General features: G+C 43.2%; 1 protein-coding gene and 2 long non-coding RNA genes across 4 annotated transcripts in view; 2 read left to right on the forward strand and 1 right to left on the reverse strand.

The window, feature by feature from the left end:
- The window catches only part of TLE4 (TLE family member 4, transcriptional corepressor), a 97628-nt gene that overhangs the window by 53354 nt on the left and 27861 nt on the right, over positions 1-16413 (forward strand). Inside the window, exons 7-8 of one of the 2 annotated variants that reach the window (XM_027446250.3) lie at positions 433-637; positions 1054-1070. In XM_027446250.3, the coding sequence (XP_027302051.2) occupies positions 433-637; positions 1054-1070 (222 nt within the window). The remainder of the gene's footprint in view (positions 1-432; positions 638-1053; positions 1071-16413) is intronic. The other variant, XM_038170739.2, reaches the window with a different exon arrangement.
- LOC140000664 (uncharacterized) lies at positions 2502-8959 on the forward strand. The gene is made up of 2 exons (XR_011805761.1): positions 2502-8085; positions 8443-8959. It is a non-coding gene; the product is annotated as an uncharacterized lncRNA (long non-coding RNA).
- On the reverse strand, positions 7865-9897 carry LOC140000663 (uncharacterized). The gene is made up of 4 exons (XR_011805760.1): positions 9285-9897; positions 8467-8588; positions 8110-8205; positions 7865-8016 (listed from the first exon to the last, which is right to left on the reverse strand). It is a non-coding gene; the product is annotated as an uncharacterized lncRNA (long non-coding RNA).

Consider the following 16413-nt stretch of genomic DNA (forward strand, 5'->3'; position numbering starts at 1 on the left):
CATGCTGTGCAGTAGCGCTGGGAGAACTGTTTAACACTAATTTTCTCAATTTTCAGCTTTTTTTTTTTTTTTGCATTATATAACTGCTTTTATAGTTACATATGTTTTGATTAGGCATGTACGTGGTGTGTTTCTGCTAGCAAGAATAAAACGTAGCAGCTCTATCAGAGGAATAAAAAAAAATCACTAAAACTGAAGAAAATCTCTCTCTTTTTTTAAATTATTTTTGTTGTTAGTTCAGCCTGAAGTTTACAGATTGTGTTGCATCCAAACATATGGACATTTTTAAAATGCCAAGATGTTTGTGAGAGTTGATACATGGGTTGATCGGATGTATGGGTTGATCTGATCTGTTAGGTTTGATGTATAGGATCAGCCAGACAACCCCCATCTCCCTGAACAAATTCAATATCTGTGTTTCATTTTTCACAGCAGCAACAACTCCAGGCCCAGCATTTGTCACATGGACATGGTCTGCCCGTGCCGCTCACTCCGCACCCCTCAGGCTTGCAGCCTCCAGCCATCCCACCCATTGGCAGCAGTGCTGGTCTTCTGGCACTGTCCAGCGCATTGGGGGGGCAGTCCCACCTCCCGATCAAAGATGAAAAGAAGCACCATGATAACGATCACCAAAGAGGTAGGTGCTGCCAGATACGTACATGGCTTCATTTGTTTCTCGTTCCTTCTTTCTTTTACTTTTTAACTCTCCATATGTTTTGAAAAACATGCAAACAACAATATTCACAAGTAATTTTCTAAAGCTAATTGCTTAAGTATTTATTACCTTGTAGTAGCCAGAAAGTGTGTTCAAAAGGTGGAGTTCTGGTTTTATAAATCTGGCTGTAGGGTATTAATAATTAACTGTACAGAAAAGTTAACATCTGTGCAATTTATTATTTAACAGATATCAAGATTCTTTCTTCTGAGAATGATAAATGTGTAATTTTATGTAAACTAACTAGTACTTTTCTCTTTCTCTCTCCTTCCCCCCCACCTCCACATCCCTGCTGCTGCCTCCTCCCCTCCATGCGTGTGGGGCTGCTCTGCATGCAGACAGAGACTCCATTAAGGTAGGACTCCATTTTGCAGGTGGAAGGATAGGCTCAAAAGAGCTGCACAATGCATTTTTCTGACATGTGGTCTGGAGTGGTGGAAGAAGTCACTGAGTGAAACCAGGGTGTGACCTTCATTATCAGAGTCCTGAATAGGCTATGTATCACACTAAGACCGTGGCTGGTCGTAATGCAGCTAGGATTGCAGGTGATGTACCATCATCCAGTGAGACTGGTGATCAGATCTCTGCCCCTTAGCCTACTCTCAGTGTTGAGGCTGTTCTCACATATGGTAAAGAGGACTGTCCTGAGTCTCTGTGTAAACTTAGGAGATAGAAAGAATTAGCCAGTGGTTTTAAGTCTTCAGAGGCTGTAAAACTATAATTCTGATATATCTGCATAATACCATTTGCATTGCAGTTATGGAGAGCTGTGTCACTTGCAGGAAAGAAGCAGGGTCCCACCTGCTGTGGTTTCAGGAGCTGTTGGCTGACTAGAGTGAAAGGAGCTGCAGAAAGCAGCACTCACTCTAAGAATCCTATGTTCCTCTTCCAGAAGTCAGTTTTCATGATCTTAATGACTCTGTGGTATAGATACGTGCACCATCCTGTGAATGATAGTGTTTATAAACAGCCTTAATACATACCTTGCAGCTCATGTAATTTTGAGCATTCAGTGATGCATACTGCAGCAATTCAGCATATATTCCTGGGTGCTCGTCTGTGCTTGATAACCATCAAAGTCTCACAGAGGATGCTGTAGTTTTAATGCTGCAAATGGAAAGGTGCATCTTGGCTCTGCCCTCTCCTGGATCAGCTTCCTTTCCTTGCTGCCACTGGCCATTTACCAACTCACAGCAGAAGCGGTTGGTGCTGGTTGCACGGTTACCTGCATAGCCTTGGGTAGCTGGATGCAGTTACAGAGTAGGGCTTGAACAGCTTGCACAATCTTTAGGAGTGTAAGATTTAGCGGTTTTAGGTGATGGTGAGTGTGAAATGGAAGAGATGCTTGTCTTACAAAGGGCAAGACCTGTGTACCTGTCTTACTGAACACTTGCAAACAATTTGTCAAGTTTTCAGTGGTGCTTATTTAAGAACTGTGTGATTCATTCTCGGGGGTGGCCAAACAGCAGAAGAGGTGTTCACAGCACAAGTTTTAGGAGCATTTGATGATATTGCCAGGAACTGGCCAGTAGTGTGTCCTCAGGGCTGCATTTTGGAGCCAGCTCTCTTCAGTGTTTTTTAAACAATCTGGATTCAGAAGTCAAATGCATACTAAGCAAGTTTGCAGATGATACTAAATTAAGAGGAGCTGTGGACTCCCTCAAACATAGAGAGGCCTTGCAGAAAGATCTTGATTGACCAGAAGGAGGGGCTCTGCTCCTCTGGGGACAGCGACAGGACCTGAGGGAACGGCATGGAGCTGGGACAGGGGAGGGTCAGGCTGGGGGTTAGGGAAAGGGTCTGCACCCAGAGGGGGGTCGGGCACTGGGACAGGCTGCCCAGGGCAGTAGTCAAAGCACCGAGCTGCTGGAGTTCAAGAAGCCTTTGGGTAATGCTCTCAGACACATGGTCTGGTTTTTGGGTGGTTCTGAGTGGAGCCAGGAGTTGGACTCAACGCAGGTCCCTTCAGCTCAGGATTCTGTTTTGCTCATGTGCCCTGGACAGAGTCAGAAGAAGCACAGTGCCAGGCACGGGCTTTGCCCCACCAGAGACCTGTCCCACCAGCGGGTGCTGTGTGAGGGGGCATGCCTTTGCTTCTCTAGCAGCTCCCAGTGGGGACATGTCCTGTGCCCTTCCCCACATATCTATTCTGCCATTGGCAACTTTGCTCTGTCCCAGCAGAATGAAATTGAGCTGATTGTTGTCAGTTTTGCTGTTACCCATGTGGTTCTGCATAACAACCAGGAGCTGACAGGAACTGTCAGTTTTTACTGTGAGCAGCAAAGGCACTGAAGCTGTCTATCCACCGACACAGGACAACAGTGCATTGGATTTCACTTTAGCTTCTTTGTCACGAGGGCTAGAAACTGGGATTATTGCCTTGTGCAGTGAAACCAGGCACAGATTAATGATGATTTCGGCAGAAAACCCCCTGTTCACTCCACTCTGAGCAAATAGTTTTAGCCGTTTTTATTTTTTCTCCACATCCAAACAAACAAGTGCAAGTAGGGCAGATATCTAAATATATCTGAGAATACAAAAATGCTCGTTTTCTTTATCAGGCTTGCATACCTGTATAGTTGAGACCACAAGCCTTTCACTCATGAAGGTGAATAAAGAGAACTGTTAGCATATAGGGTATGCCAATTACTGTTTTAAATAGATTTATTAGTCCTGTTTCTGTAAGGTCTGGGGGATGTTGGGGTATTTATGCTGGTACGAGTATTGCGGATGTGTTTATACTGAAAAGACTGATTTTGTTTGGTTCATCTGAAATTACTTAGAATGATTCAAATGCACTGTTACTCATACAGCTTCTGACACTGAGAGGAGGGTGTCACTACTTTGTAGCAATTTATTTTGAAATGATAAGTAGATGTTTGTCTTGTACAGTGTTCAGGTTGTGAGTTGGCTTGTGTGTCAGCATTATGGGGCTTGCTGCCAGCCTTGCAAGGTGAAATAGTTTGCTAATTTCCTTAAATGTTTTCAGTGATGCCCAGAGTAGCAGTTAGTCGCTTGTTCTATTGATCTGTCCTCCCTTAAGTGGCTCCTGGTTAAGAGAGGCTTTTTATGATCGTCTGCTGTGTGACTTGAGATGTTTTTTGTCAGCCAGAACGTGCCAGTTGCCAGCAGCTGGAGTCTGTGTGCTTGTATGAAATAATTTATTCATGCAGGATAATGCTCCTTAACATTTAACAGGTAATGAACGTGACATAAATTTCCTTCTTGCTTTTAATTTTTCCCTTTCCTCTTCTAATGTGCAAACAGGCAGCTCTGGTACTCTAAATAATAAGTAATTTTTGGCCATCTGTCAAAAGGAAATTTCAATACAAATTTAAATTAATGGTGCCTGAAATTTTTTATAGCTCCTCTAAAAGCCTCTAATGTGCAGAAAATTCTGAATCTGCTGGTAGTAATTAGTGTAGCATGTAATGAGGATATGGGCAACGTTATACAGCCCCAGTGTAACGTTTTGATATGGTAGCAAAATTTTGATTTATACAAGGTTGTGCCTGGGTTTAATTGTGAGAGACACTTTAAAGTGTTTTCTTGCTGATACAGATTATTAAGCAGGGCAGATTTTAGAATAGCTCGTAAAGTGTAAATTTACGCTTTAGTGTATGATTCAGATAACGAAGGTATCCTGCCCATCGGTATAGAGGAGCTTGACTGAGGTGTCCCATTTCCCCTCGCCATTTCGTGCTACCACTTCCTGTGTCTTTGATTTGGCAGGCAGTTTTCTTCATGAAACTTGTTTCCAGTTATGCTCACCGTGACCCTCCCTGTAGTTCTGCCCATGGAAAATGCTATGCTGGAGCAGCTGGAAATGCTGCTCTCAGTTCCTCAGCACAGAGCTGAGCTGAGCTCAGCACAGAGAGAAATGAGCAGCGTGTGGGTGAGGAAGAGAAGAGCTGGGCTGGTAACACCTTTTGCATGCAAGATTTTGTGGGTTCTTTGGAGGTTGTCGCAGGCAAGTTGTTCATGTCACCTGTGAGCACTGAAGCCAAGATCAGAGGCTGCAGCCATGGAGTAAGGCAGGCTGGCATCAAAAGGCTGTTGCTTTTCAGACACAGTCCCATTTCGGTTTGTATCACTCTTCTAAACATGACACTTTCTGCCTGATAAGAGAGTCCGGCCTTGCATCCTTCCCAGCACCTCCCTGGAGCAAGCAGTTCACTGCTGAAAACGAGTAGGGACCTTCCAGATAACATGAGATTGTCCAGGAGCTATTCCTAAATAATAGATCACCATCTGCACAGCAAGTTCAGTGGAGGAGGATGGCTTTGGGAACTCTCTGATTCTGTGTCAGATTCAGTCCTCCAAATCCTCTGCAATGTTCGAAGTGAGGAAGAGCTTGAGATGCAGTAAACTGGGTCATGGGTCTGCTCTTCAAGGCAGAGGAGAGGGGAGGGAAGGGCAACAAGGGGCTGTGCTGACAGTGTAGTGGTGGCTTAAGGGGTCTGACAGAATAATATGTGTTTTGACACAAAGATAAACAAGCAGCTCCACAGTTAAACATGTGGCTTTTCTGAGAAGACCTGATGTTTTCCCTTTTTAATGCAGTAAGCTTTTTTTTTTTTTTTTTTTTTACTAACTAGTAAATAAATAAAATATGATTCTGCAGTGCTGCAGCGTGCCCTTGCTTTCTATTTGCACCCTGCAAGGATTTTTCCACCTCTTATGAGGACTGCTGAGTCAGGAGACGTGTCATTCTTCCTGGCCCTGCTCCTCACCCACTGTCTCTGGGACAAATTTGACAAAAGTTTCTCTGGTCCGTAACAAAGCCCCTTCTGTAAAAATTACCCTCTGAAGAAGCTTAAGGAAGCATTTTGTGTGTGATGGTGTCATCTGGCAGACAGTAATCAAGTGGTAGCAGTCTCTTCCCATGGCGTTGGCTGATACACCCGGACTAAAGGAAGCTCCCAGCTGCTCATGAAGCTTTGGGTCTGTCACAGCCAGTGACGTCCCTTACCAACATATTCAAGAATTTCAAAGTCTTTCAAATCACTGCCCTGTACATGGGACTAAACTTTTGCAACTTTTTTCCATGTCTGTTGTTAATCCATTTCTGTTTTTTATACCCATGTGGTGTATCTTTCCTTTTTCCTTTTTTTTTTTTTCTTTTTTTCATTTGAATTGTAAATTATTTGGGGCCAGGCCATACCTGTAGTACGATATGCCAACATGGTGGAAACTGTTCATTTCTATGAGTTCATCTCAGTCACAATAAGTCAATAATTAAAAGCTGCTATCTTGTGGCTGGAATAAAATAGCCTATTTGAGATCCCTCTGGAAAAGAAAAAAAAAAAAAAGGTTTACATGAAAGGATAATTTTAGTTTCTGAAATAACAAATCAAATGCAGATTGGAGATGCATTTCTGTCCAACATGTTAGTGAACTAGAAGTCTGTCAGTGCAAATTCAAGTGGGTTTAGCAGTAAGATTACTTTTTCCTTAATCTGTGGGAAGGCTAATAATTATACATGTGGCAAATACAGAGAAAGGGGACTCATTGGTGTGAGTCTCGTGTTCCATTTACATTTCTGGTGGCAGGTGCTCCAGTGCTTGCTAAAACCTGAGCCTGTCTCAATTTAGCTTCTCTAACTGTTAGCCGCTATTAAGTGTTTAGACCTCTGTTCACTTAGTATGTAAGTAAGAGTAAGCTGCTTACTCCTGCAGCTGTTATTTGATACTTGTAATGCTTCTGAAAAGAACAAGGTAGTTTAAAATAAAAAAGACCGACATATATGATCAGAATTCTGGATATTACTAAGTGTGATCGCATTGCTTGGACTTTGTTCTTCCACTGGTGGAAGAACACCACAAACTGATGTGATGTACTGCATTAGACTTCATCTTAATTGTCAAGTTTCTTTTAAGTGAGACTTCCTCCAGTGATATGAGTCTCCTGCCAAACACCATTGCATTCAGTTTGTATTTAACGAGCCAAAGAAACATAGTTATCTGTTACATGCCTAAAGAAAGTTAGAGAATTTATTTCCTGATCATTTCATTTTGCCACTTTAATACCACTCAGCTGAAAAGCTCTTCACAGGCTTGTAAAAATCAAAACATGTTTCGTATTCGTGTCGTGGCTTCTGCGTGAGCCTTTCTCTGTATGGAAACAAGGCGTTGCGTGTATTTTGCTTTCTGTAATGATGAAGTGGTAATTTTTGAGCTGAACACGTTTGAACTAAACTTTGCTCCACAAGAGTTGTGTTTTGATCTTCATGGGTGTTTTGAGGGTAGCATTATCAGAATATAATGAGTAACTTCTGTTGGCTTGCGATACAATAATTTGTTCAGTATTAATTGATATCTGCCTCTGGGCATGTAAGCTGTGCTGAATGTAACAGGTGCTCTAATTCCAGAAAATGTGTTGTAATTGTTTGTATGTGGAACAGATGAATAAATATCTGTAGGGCATAGCTGGTCCTCAGGTGGTGAACGTGAATGGATTAATGATGTGATTGGGTGAGACATGCTTGTTTGTTGCAGTCTCGTCCAGTAACTGTCTGCTGAAGCAGAACAAATATTAATTAGCAGGGTCCTGTTTGTTGTCTTGGTCTATCCTATGGAGCTGATTTTTTGGCATTGCCTTTTTTTTTTTTTTCTTAATAACCTTTTCATAGTTAGACTTGTAGCATGTCATTCAAGTCTGTGGTTTTTAACAGATTTTAAAACACAAAACTGAACCTCAGGTATGTCTCTCTCTCTCTTTTTTTTTTTTTAAACTAAATTTTACATTCCTTTCTTTCATTCAGTGTCACATCATTTGCCTTTTTAATGAGGTCATCTGGGAATTTTAATTTAGTGAAGAGCATTCGTATGAAAGTAACAGCATGTACTCTGCTATCAAAGAATTAGTTGATTCTGCCATGTCTGATGTCTTCACTTCATTTACCCGATGTTTTTTTTTTTTTCCTTCTTCTGTATATAAACTATGCTGGCCTCTTCGCTCGTGCCTGTTACGGCAGGGTGACTCTTACTCAGTGGTGTGCCCACATTTGGATGAGCTCCTGCAGTGCTTCTCACTATCAAACTTTATTTTGCCACTTGGTGATTTAGGGTAACTCAAATGTTCTCTCTCCAGATGCTCTCTTCACCCAGGAGGCAAACACTTATATGGGCTGTAATTTCTAACCTGAGCAGTCATGTCTAATTATTTCCATGGCAACAGACTGTGATGTTGATAATACAAGATTATGACTTCACATTGTAGAGTAGGAAGAGGAAGTTTGCTGGGGTGAGGAGGTGGGTGGAAAGGTCTTCTCCAGCGCAAAGTCTTTGACAGTGTAATAGCTAGGAGGAAAGAAGCAGAGGAAGGAGATGGATTTATTTATTGTCTTTTTTTGAAGTCCTCATTATAATGTAAGTGTGCAATTAAAATCATACCCTGAATGCTGGCATTCGTGTTTACACCAGTTTTCTCAGGGTGAACGTGTCTGGAATGAAGCACATGTTTGCAGGTTCGGATAAAGAGGTGTTAGCCTAAGGGATAGGAGAAGATACGTAATATTCATCAACTTTTACTGAAGCGGGACACAAACTAGGTGGCTGCTTTATGTGCTTATGCCAGCAATGTGACAGGTTTTCTCTCTGCATTGAGCACTAATCGCCTATTTTAATTTTGAGTTGTAATTAAGACCTTTGCATCCAAGGTATTTGAGACATCCCTTACTTTAATGTGTATCAATGGATTCATTGGGCATTCTAATTATCTACTAGAGGGAGAAGAGGAGAAGAGATTACCTTGTGGAGTCAGCAACATGGGCGAAACGCACTGCAACTTTCCATCCCCTGCCTGAAGTCGCCGAGTGCCGGTAGCAGGTTAATGCTGGTGTTACACGGCTCTTGCTGTCTCTTCCCCCGCACTGGGAAAGAAGTAAATTCCCAGTCAGAGTGTTTTTGGTTTCTGAGGCTGATTTTAGAAGAAGCTGGAGGAAATGAGTGGTCTGACTGATTCCTAAGTTGTTATGAAAGATTGTCGAGTGCATCATGAATTGCAAAGTTTTAGATGTGTTTTTGAGCAATTACGCTGGCCAGCGGGAATCAGCCATTGAGGACAATTTGCAGGAAAGTTACACCGGGCCTCCTGCCTCTCTCTGGTACACTTCTAATTGAGTCGAATAATTAATTAAATATCTGAAGCTCGATTAGCTTATTCTGCATGACGATTTGAAAAGTTCTGTGTTTTCTTGAGCGACATTTGGCCTTTTGAAGAACAAAAAATTGGAAATGCTAATGTTTTTTCAGCCAACTAAGGGAAGAAAATAAAAATGTCTCCATAGCAACAAAGCTTCTTTCTAGATGGTTTCCTAAGATATGCCTGAACCAGAAGCAGATGTCTGATTTGAGAATCTTGCCTCCTTCAATGTAAACAAATAACTTCTAGGCAGGTGTTGGAAATAATATGGAAATCCTATTAAGGGGCCCTGGGTTCCTGTCACTCAGGAAGCCCTAGCCACAAAAGGGTTGGTTGTCTGAATAAAGGCGGCAGAGTAAATTCTCATTAGGCTTTAGCTTTTCCCAGGAAATGATTGTCTCTGCGTGCTCTTTCTCCCGCGAACCTGAATGTAAGCCGCTTCGGCCACTGATCCCCTCCGCCGCCCTCGCCTCCTCGCTCTGCTCTGCGGCTGGATTAACGCCTCGTGCGCGCTGCTGCTGCTGATGCCGGTGCTGCGAGAGTCGTGACAGTCGCGATCGCGGCCCCGTCGCCGGCCGGAGCGAGGGGAGGACGGGGAAGGGGCGGGGAGGCGGCGGAGCAGCGGCTCCTTTCGGGCGGGTTTGCGATCCAAAAACGAGACGGCGAGGTTTCCCTCACTGTGTCCGGGAAACTGGTGCGCTCCCCCCCCTTTTTTTTTTTCCTTTTTTTTTTTTTTTTCCTTTCTTCTTTTCCCCTCCGTCCCGCTGCCGAAGCGGCTGGTGCGGCCCGCGGGACGGCTCCCGGCCGGGGCGGGCACGGGGGACGGGCTTCATGCGGGATGGGGCTTTGCAGCCTAGGGCTTTTGCAGGCTGGGGCTTTGCAGGCTGCAAGCGGGGATCGCTCCCTGCCCTTCCTCTCTCCCTCCCCGTCCTTTCCCCGTCTCCGCGTCCCGGGGCGCACTTGATGAAGCCAATGAGGTGCCCGCCGGTGGTCTCCCGTCGCCCTGGCAACAGACCGCGGGGCACCCTGTGTGTGAAACGTATGCACATCTGTGAATTAACCTTTTTTTTTTTTTTTTTTTTTTTTTTTTTTTTTTTTTTTTTTTTTTTTAAGCTTGTTCCTCCCTCAGCGCCGGGGGACCCGGGGCCGCCCCGCTCCGTCCCCGCGGTGCCGTCGGGGCGCTGTTGTCTCGCTTCTGGCCCCGCCGTCCCCTGGCTTCGCTGGGAAAACGCCAGACCCGAGCGGGGGGAGGCTGGCAACAAGCTCAGCGCTGGCAGGGGGCGGCATGGACTTAATGAAGTGCTGGGAGCCGAACGCTGCCCCAGCCGGCTGATGTGCTCGGGCCGCCCCGCTCTCCGAGCTGCGGGCTTTCAGCACTGAGCGCCCGGGCTCGCTGTGTTTGCACCCCGTGCCCCGGCCTCCCGAGGGACAGCTGGGGGAGTTTCCCCATCGCCTGGGGCGGGGAAGGGAAGGGTTTGGGCACGCCGCCTTCCTCCCCTGATTCGGGGGGTGGGGGGGGGGCGAAGAGCTCTGCGCTCGTCCTCCGCGGGTCCGAGTGGGTGTCGGCACGGGTTTTGGCGAGCCCGGCGGGATCCCGAGCCCTTCGCTCGTTTTGTTTCGGTAACGAGCGGCCAGGCGATGCGGAGGTCACTGCTGGAGTTTGAAAGCCAGCGCTGACCTCAATAAACGCAGCCTCCCCGTGCGATGCTGCAGCGCCGGGAGTTAGGAAAGCACCGTAATTGGCTCGAAGTAATTATAATTGCGCCTTCGCTTGCCTTGTTTCTCCCTGATGTTTGCTGAATTTCTTTTTGTTGATGCCACAGGTCTGTCGCACCTCTGTTTCAGGGCTGCTTTTAAAAACACCAAACTGCAATTTATTGTGGCCCTGAAGGAAATAAATGTTATGTTTTTCCTCCCCTACTTGGAGAAGGAGTTCCTTTCAATTCTTTCACCTGCAAATATTTTGTGGTGAGCTTTGCTGTCCCATAGTGGGGGAAAAAAAAAAAAAAGTGAGAGGAATTCTGAAAAACGTCTGAATAATGTGAAAATAAGCCCTTTAAAATCAATTACCAGTAAACCTTGTGCGGAGAGAGACACCTTTTTTCTGCCATTCCCTTGAAGTAAGGTGTCTTTCCAAGTGCCCTGTCACTATGCATAATTGGTGTTAGAGTAGGAAAGGCACCCTGCTTTCAGCATAAAGACAGCCTGTCCAGGGTCAGTTTGGTGCCTTTGTAAAAAGCACTGTATGCTCACTACCTAGGCAGCCTGAAAGCTTTATATCACACCGCGGGGTATTTGAACGCAATTAAGCACTTAGCAGACCTTCTGTGGGACTCTTGTGTGCTTCATGAAAGTTTTCTGGTAGCTGTGTTGCCTCCAGCCATGGCACAGGCTGGAATTGCCATTTTGGGGCCCCTCTTCCTGCTCCGTAGGATAGGAAGGGGGGGGAAATTTGGTGTAATGTCTCTCCCTCTCTCTCTCTCCCCAGTTCTCTTTAGAGTATCTAGCACCAGACAGTGCAGTCTTTTCTCCGGTTTGTGCAAGCTGAAACTCGTTTGATGCCAAGTGTTTTTTGTGCTGTAGTACCTCTCCTTTGTGCCTTTGGTCCCCATGGTCCCTAAACAATTTTACAAATATTGCTAATCAACTGAACCAATGAAGGTGCTGCTGTTAGGACTACTGATAAACAAACCTAGTGTTGCAAATAGTGCTAGTTTGATTTATAGTAGTAAATGCAACTGAAGTTGCCCACCAAGTGGAGTAGGGCTGGAATGCCTACAAACAGCTGCGGCGATCACAAAGTGACATAGCCGCATCTACGTACTAGACGAGTGTTTCATAATTGTTTTGGACAGGAATGGGATGAAATTTTTTTTTGACTGAAGAAGGTTTTTATGTTGACAACACAGAACTCCAGAGATTGTTACAGTGCAATCACTCTAAAACTGTTTTACAAACAAAATATGTTACAGATTTTAATTATAAAAACAAAAATATGTGCTTTAATTTGACATACAGACAGAATTTCTCTTGCTGTTTTGCTAAGTCTTAAAACTGCCAGGGATTCTCTTTGGAATACTAGATATTCAGCATGCACGACTGCTACTGTGGATGTCAAAAATAAAATATTTATAAATGTATTTGATAGTGTGTTCTGGCTCAAAATATGTATCTGTCCAACACTACACTGTACTGATGTATATGTAAACTGGTCTTAGATGAAGCAGTTGCTCTTATCTAGGCTTAGTGGTGCCAAACGTAAGATTAAATCAAAATAAGCACCAATACTTGTTAACTAACATTTTCTTAAAGTTTAAAAACAGTATGTTAATGCAGTTATGTGGTTATGGCCAAAGCCAACAAAACCAAGGAAATGCATGTTCTGAAGGTGGCTGTTTCCTTCACTGAAGAGACAACTGAGGGAAAAAATGAAATACCACTTAAACATTATGCCTTGTAACACTGGTTTACGCTGCTCTTTGAAAGTGTAAATACGAACCCTCATGAAACCTCTGGAGAAAAGCGCGTGAACGTTTGCCTGATAACTGAGGAGAAAGAAACACTGAGGTGGGTGATTAGGAAGAGATCAAATGAGCAGTGGAGAGAGAGATGTGGGAATAAACGCACGTTGCCTGTGTCCACCTTACTAATGGTTGTGCTTATTTTTATTCACATATTACATATTCTCTGGAGAGGGCTCTTTTACAATTTACACTTGAAAAAAGAGGAAGAAAAATTGTAGGCAGCAGCCTTGATTATGCCGTATTAAGATCAGGCAACTAATAGACCGACGTGTACCTAACACTTGTATTTTAAAAACTTGTTTGCTTTCTATACAGTAACACCAGAAACAATGCATAGGAAGTCATTAATTCTCTGAACACTATGCTTTTCAGGATCATAGGTTGCCATTGTCCTCTGCTGTGTCAGAATTTGCTTAATGTTTCCTTTTCTCCTGTCGGACATCTGGTAGTTCCTGGGAAATATTTGAAGAGCCATCATTTAGTAGTTTACGGGGAAAGCCTTGAATAATTCAGACAACAAATGATTAGGCAAGCACTTGTCTACCTAACTGAATTATTCTGCATGTTTGCTGAAGCAGTAAAGCAGGAGAACAGCATTTCCTTCTCTGGAGGGTTTACAGTGGTAGTATTGACCCACCTAGTTATTGGGTTTCAGCCTTTTGTTGACACTGTTGTAAATGAAAGCAGCCTGGACAGGCACTGAGCAGCTGGGCTGGATAATTGTGAAGGATTCATGCTTGTTGCTGTTACCCCCAGTGTTTGTAGTGGGTTGTTTGCTTTGACTTTTGTTGAACTGTTGACAAAAGCATTAGATACAAATAGGAACAAATAAAGTGTTGAGATGCCAGGAGGGCTTGGCAGTAATGGTGGTTTTCATTCTGACTTAAATGGGGAATGTCGACACTTATCAGGATGGGAAATGGAAGGTGTGTTCAGTGTTTGTGTACTCCCCCCTCCCTTTTTGCTTCCTTTACTCCCTGCTAAATATGTTTTGGCAAACACAGGTGAATAAAAACAGAGCAGAGGCAATTTCACCATCGCCTTAACTCTTTGGCACCATATTTTTGAAGCTCTTTCTGACTGTGGATGTCTTGCTGGGCAAATCCAGTTCCTGGCATGAAAGGATTAAGTATAAAAAGGGATGGGAAGAAAAAAAAAAAAGGAAAGAAAAGGAGGGGGAGGTAGAAGGGGTAGAGTTGGGAAAAGAGGGGATTAAATAGAGCAGTATACACTGAAGTAGTATAGCCAGCAAAATTGAAGTCATTTACTGGAACGCTTTTAATTTGGTTTAAACAAAATACTCTTTTGTATATTCAAATGGGGAGTAGCTCAGCTGTTGTGAAGCCAGAAAATTAATGGTATTTTTAGTGAAATAGCAAAAGCATGTCAACAACATAGCTGAGGATGATAATGTTGGCATTTTATTCATGAGGAATTATCAATGCAGGTTACTGGACAACATAGTGTGACTGGAATGATTGAGCACAGGGGGGAAGCGGCTGTCCTTCTGTAAGATGATTTCATTTTGCATTTAGTCTTTCAGGAAGAGAGGAAGGAGAGCGAAAGGAAGCATTTAAAAATACATGTCTAAGAGGCCTATCCTTGTGGTTTCTGGCTCCCAGAGTCTAACCTTTTTACCTCTGTCTGACTCACGGTTTTGCCACTTCTTTTTTTGTCAGCTGTCCTTTCTTTTCAAGTCTTTCATGAGGGATGGCAGAAAATAGAGGGAGAAGAATAGAGTTACTTTAGGATATCTTTGCTGAAAAGGCCGTTTCGGCCCTGGAAGAGGTGCAAGTTTATTCTAGCTGTCTCTGGCTCTGAGCTTTGTGCCTGCGCATTGTTTGCATGGGACCCTTAATGCATTTAATGCATTGTGAAATATGGTTACCATGGCTGGTTATGGAGGAAGTTAATGTATGATCTGGAAGGTCTTACCACTTAGCAGGAGAGATGCTTCATATTTGTTATTGCAGCTACAGTTTTCTTGTAACAATCAACCTCTGAGTATTGTGCAGGTCAACTGGAAAGTGGCAAATAGAGTTCACAGGGGTGAAGACGCCACTATGATGAGAGCTGAAAATGCAGTTTTTTACAGCTGTCTGAAGGCACACAAAGGTCTTCCTTGCTTCTGCTGCAGTGTGCGTGCCCAGTGGTATTTGAGGCACCCTGATGGTTTGGAGCACCAAAGTTGTCATATGCAGGTATTTTTTGTTGCCTGCCTTCGTGTAGCTTCAAGTTGTCCTAAAACCAAATGCCGTAGTAGCAAGGTAATCGTGGCATTTATGGACCCACTTTGAGCAATCATCCATGAGTGTTTTCTTTATTCCCCTTTGTTATGGTTGCCATATTGTTCCAAGCCTCTTCACAGCAACAAAAGGAGGGAAGCACAAAAAGAGATAAGGAAGAAATTGCCTTTTACTGCTGCCATTGCTGAGTTTTTTTTTTTTTTTTTTTTTTTTTTTTTTTTTTGTAACTTGCAGTGTGTTTGTTGTGCCAAACCAGAGCCCTGTGGACGTCAGCAAGGAGCGTTTTGCCCAGATGTTAAATACTGTGGGATCAGGGCCTGAATTTGTTATTAATCCTACAAATATTAAAAGAAAGTGAAGAAATATCAAGCTATTTCCAGCAGGCATGTACTGGGAGTGGTGTTACTGTAAATATCAGCTTGTGCATGATGAATCCCCAATTCTTTTTGTCTCTCTCTTTAGGGAATACCCTTAAGAATTCACAGGGGGCTAAAGAAATTCTCATAGCAAATTTCAACCCTGAATGAAGGAAAAGTGAGAAATCTCTGAAAAATAGAGACTTAAAGCCCAATCAAAACAAATATATCCCATAATCATCTCTGCACAGCATTTGGGAAATCCAGTTTTGAGTCATCTAAATTATGCGAGAATTCAAAAGAAATAACTCATGAATGTTCTACAGCATTGCCTGGGTGCTTTTTAATCAAGCTTGGATAGTTTTCTGATTTCATGTGAAATGCACTTTCCCCTGTACTTGGTTACAGAGAGTTAGCTCTTTGGGCTAATCTGCTTTGCTCACGGACCTGTAAGAATGGCCCCAAGCTGTGCTTTACCAGGAGAAAGCACAAGTTTTGGGAAGCCAAGACCTGGAAGCAGGAAAGTGCTTCTGGAAAGAATTTGCATCGGAGTAACAATAGTTGTGAATGATTACAGCAGCAAGAAGAAGGGAGATGAGTGGTGTACTACATAGGTTGAGAATGGATTTGGACTCAACCAAATTACAAAGTGATTACGCGTTACAGTGCAAGATTTTTTTCATAGACTGGCATCAGACGGCAAGAAAGTGGAGTGCCAGCATCCAGATAGAAATAAGAGCAGAGTTGGGAGAGGACATTAAAAATAGAGCATAGGAAAGTGTAAAATAATGAGACAGAATAAGAATAACAGAGAGATGATGCCCTAAATCAGTGATGCACAAGCCTTCAGCACAGAAGGTCTTTATTGGCAAGTTGCCATAAGCCAGTGGGCTGCACCTATTTTGCATATAATTTACATTGGATTTTAATCAGATAAACACACACCCTGTTTGTTTGTTTGTTTTTTATATTTATGGAGTGCTGTAATTGCAAACACTGTGTAGCAGAAAGCAGGGCATGGCTGCATACTTAGTAGGCTATAGTAAAACAAGTGATGATGGGAAGACTGGCTCTGCGAAATCAGAGGTTCATCTGACATCTGGCTGTCTTTGAGATGGCCTTATGCATTTTGAAGTACAGATCTGAGTTTATTAGGCAGCTGCAGGTTTGGCTTTGTTCACATTTCAAATGCATAAGTTTAATTTGAGAAAAATCATTTCAAAGACAAGCCAGCAGATAGCAGATTTCCTGGTTAATTCTGTTACCCATGGGTAATTCAGAAAACAAACAAACTACAACAACAACAACAACAAACAAAATCAACAACAATAATAATAATAAAAAAACAATCTCTGAAATGTTGTTCTTTGGTACTTATTTACTTCTCAGATGTAGCGGTTTTAGCCTCTGAGTTCTGCTGATGGCAG

The sequence above is a fragment of the Anas platyrhynchos genome, chromosome Z (genome assembly GCF_047663525.1).
Source record: "Anas platyrhynchos isolate ZD024472 breed Pekin duck chromosome Z, IASCAAS_PekinDuck_T2T, whole genome shotgun sequence".
In the NCBI taxonomy this organism is placed as follows: Eukaryota; Metazoa; Chordata; class Aves; order Anseriformes; family Anatidae; genus Anas; species Anas platyrhynchos.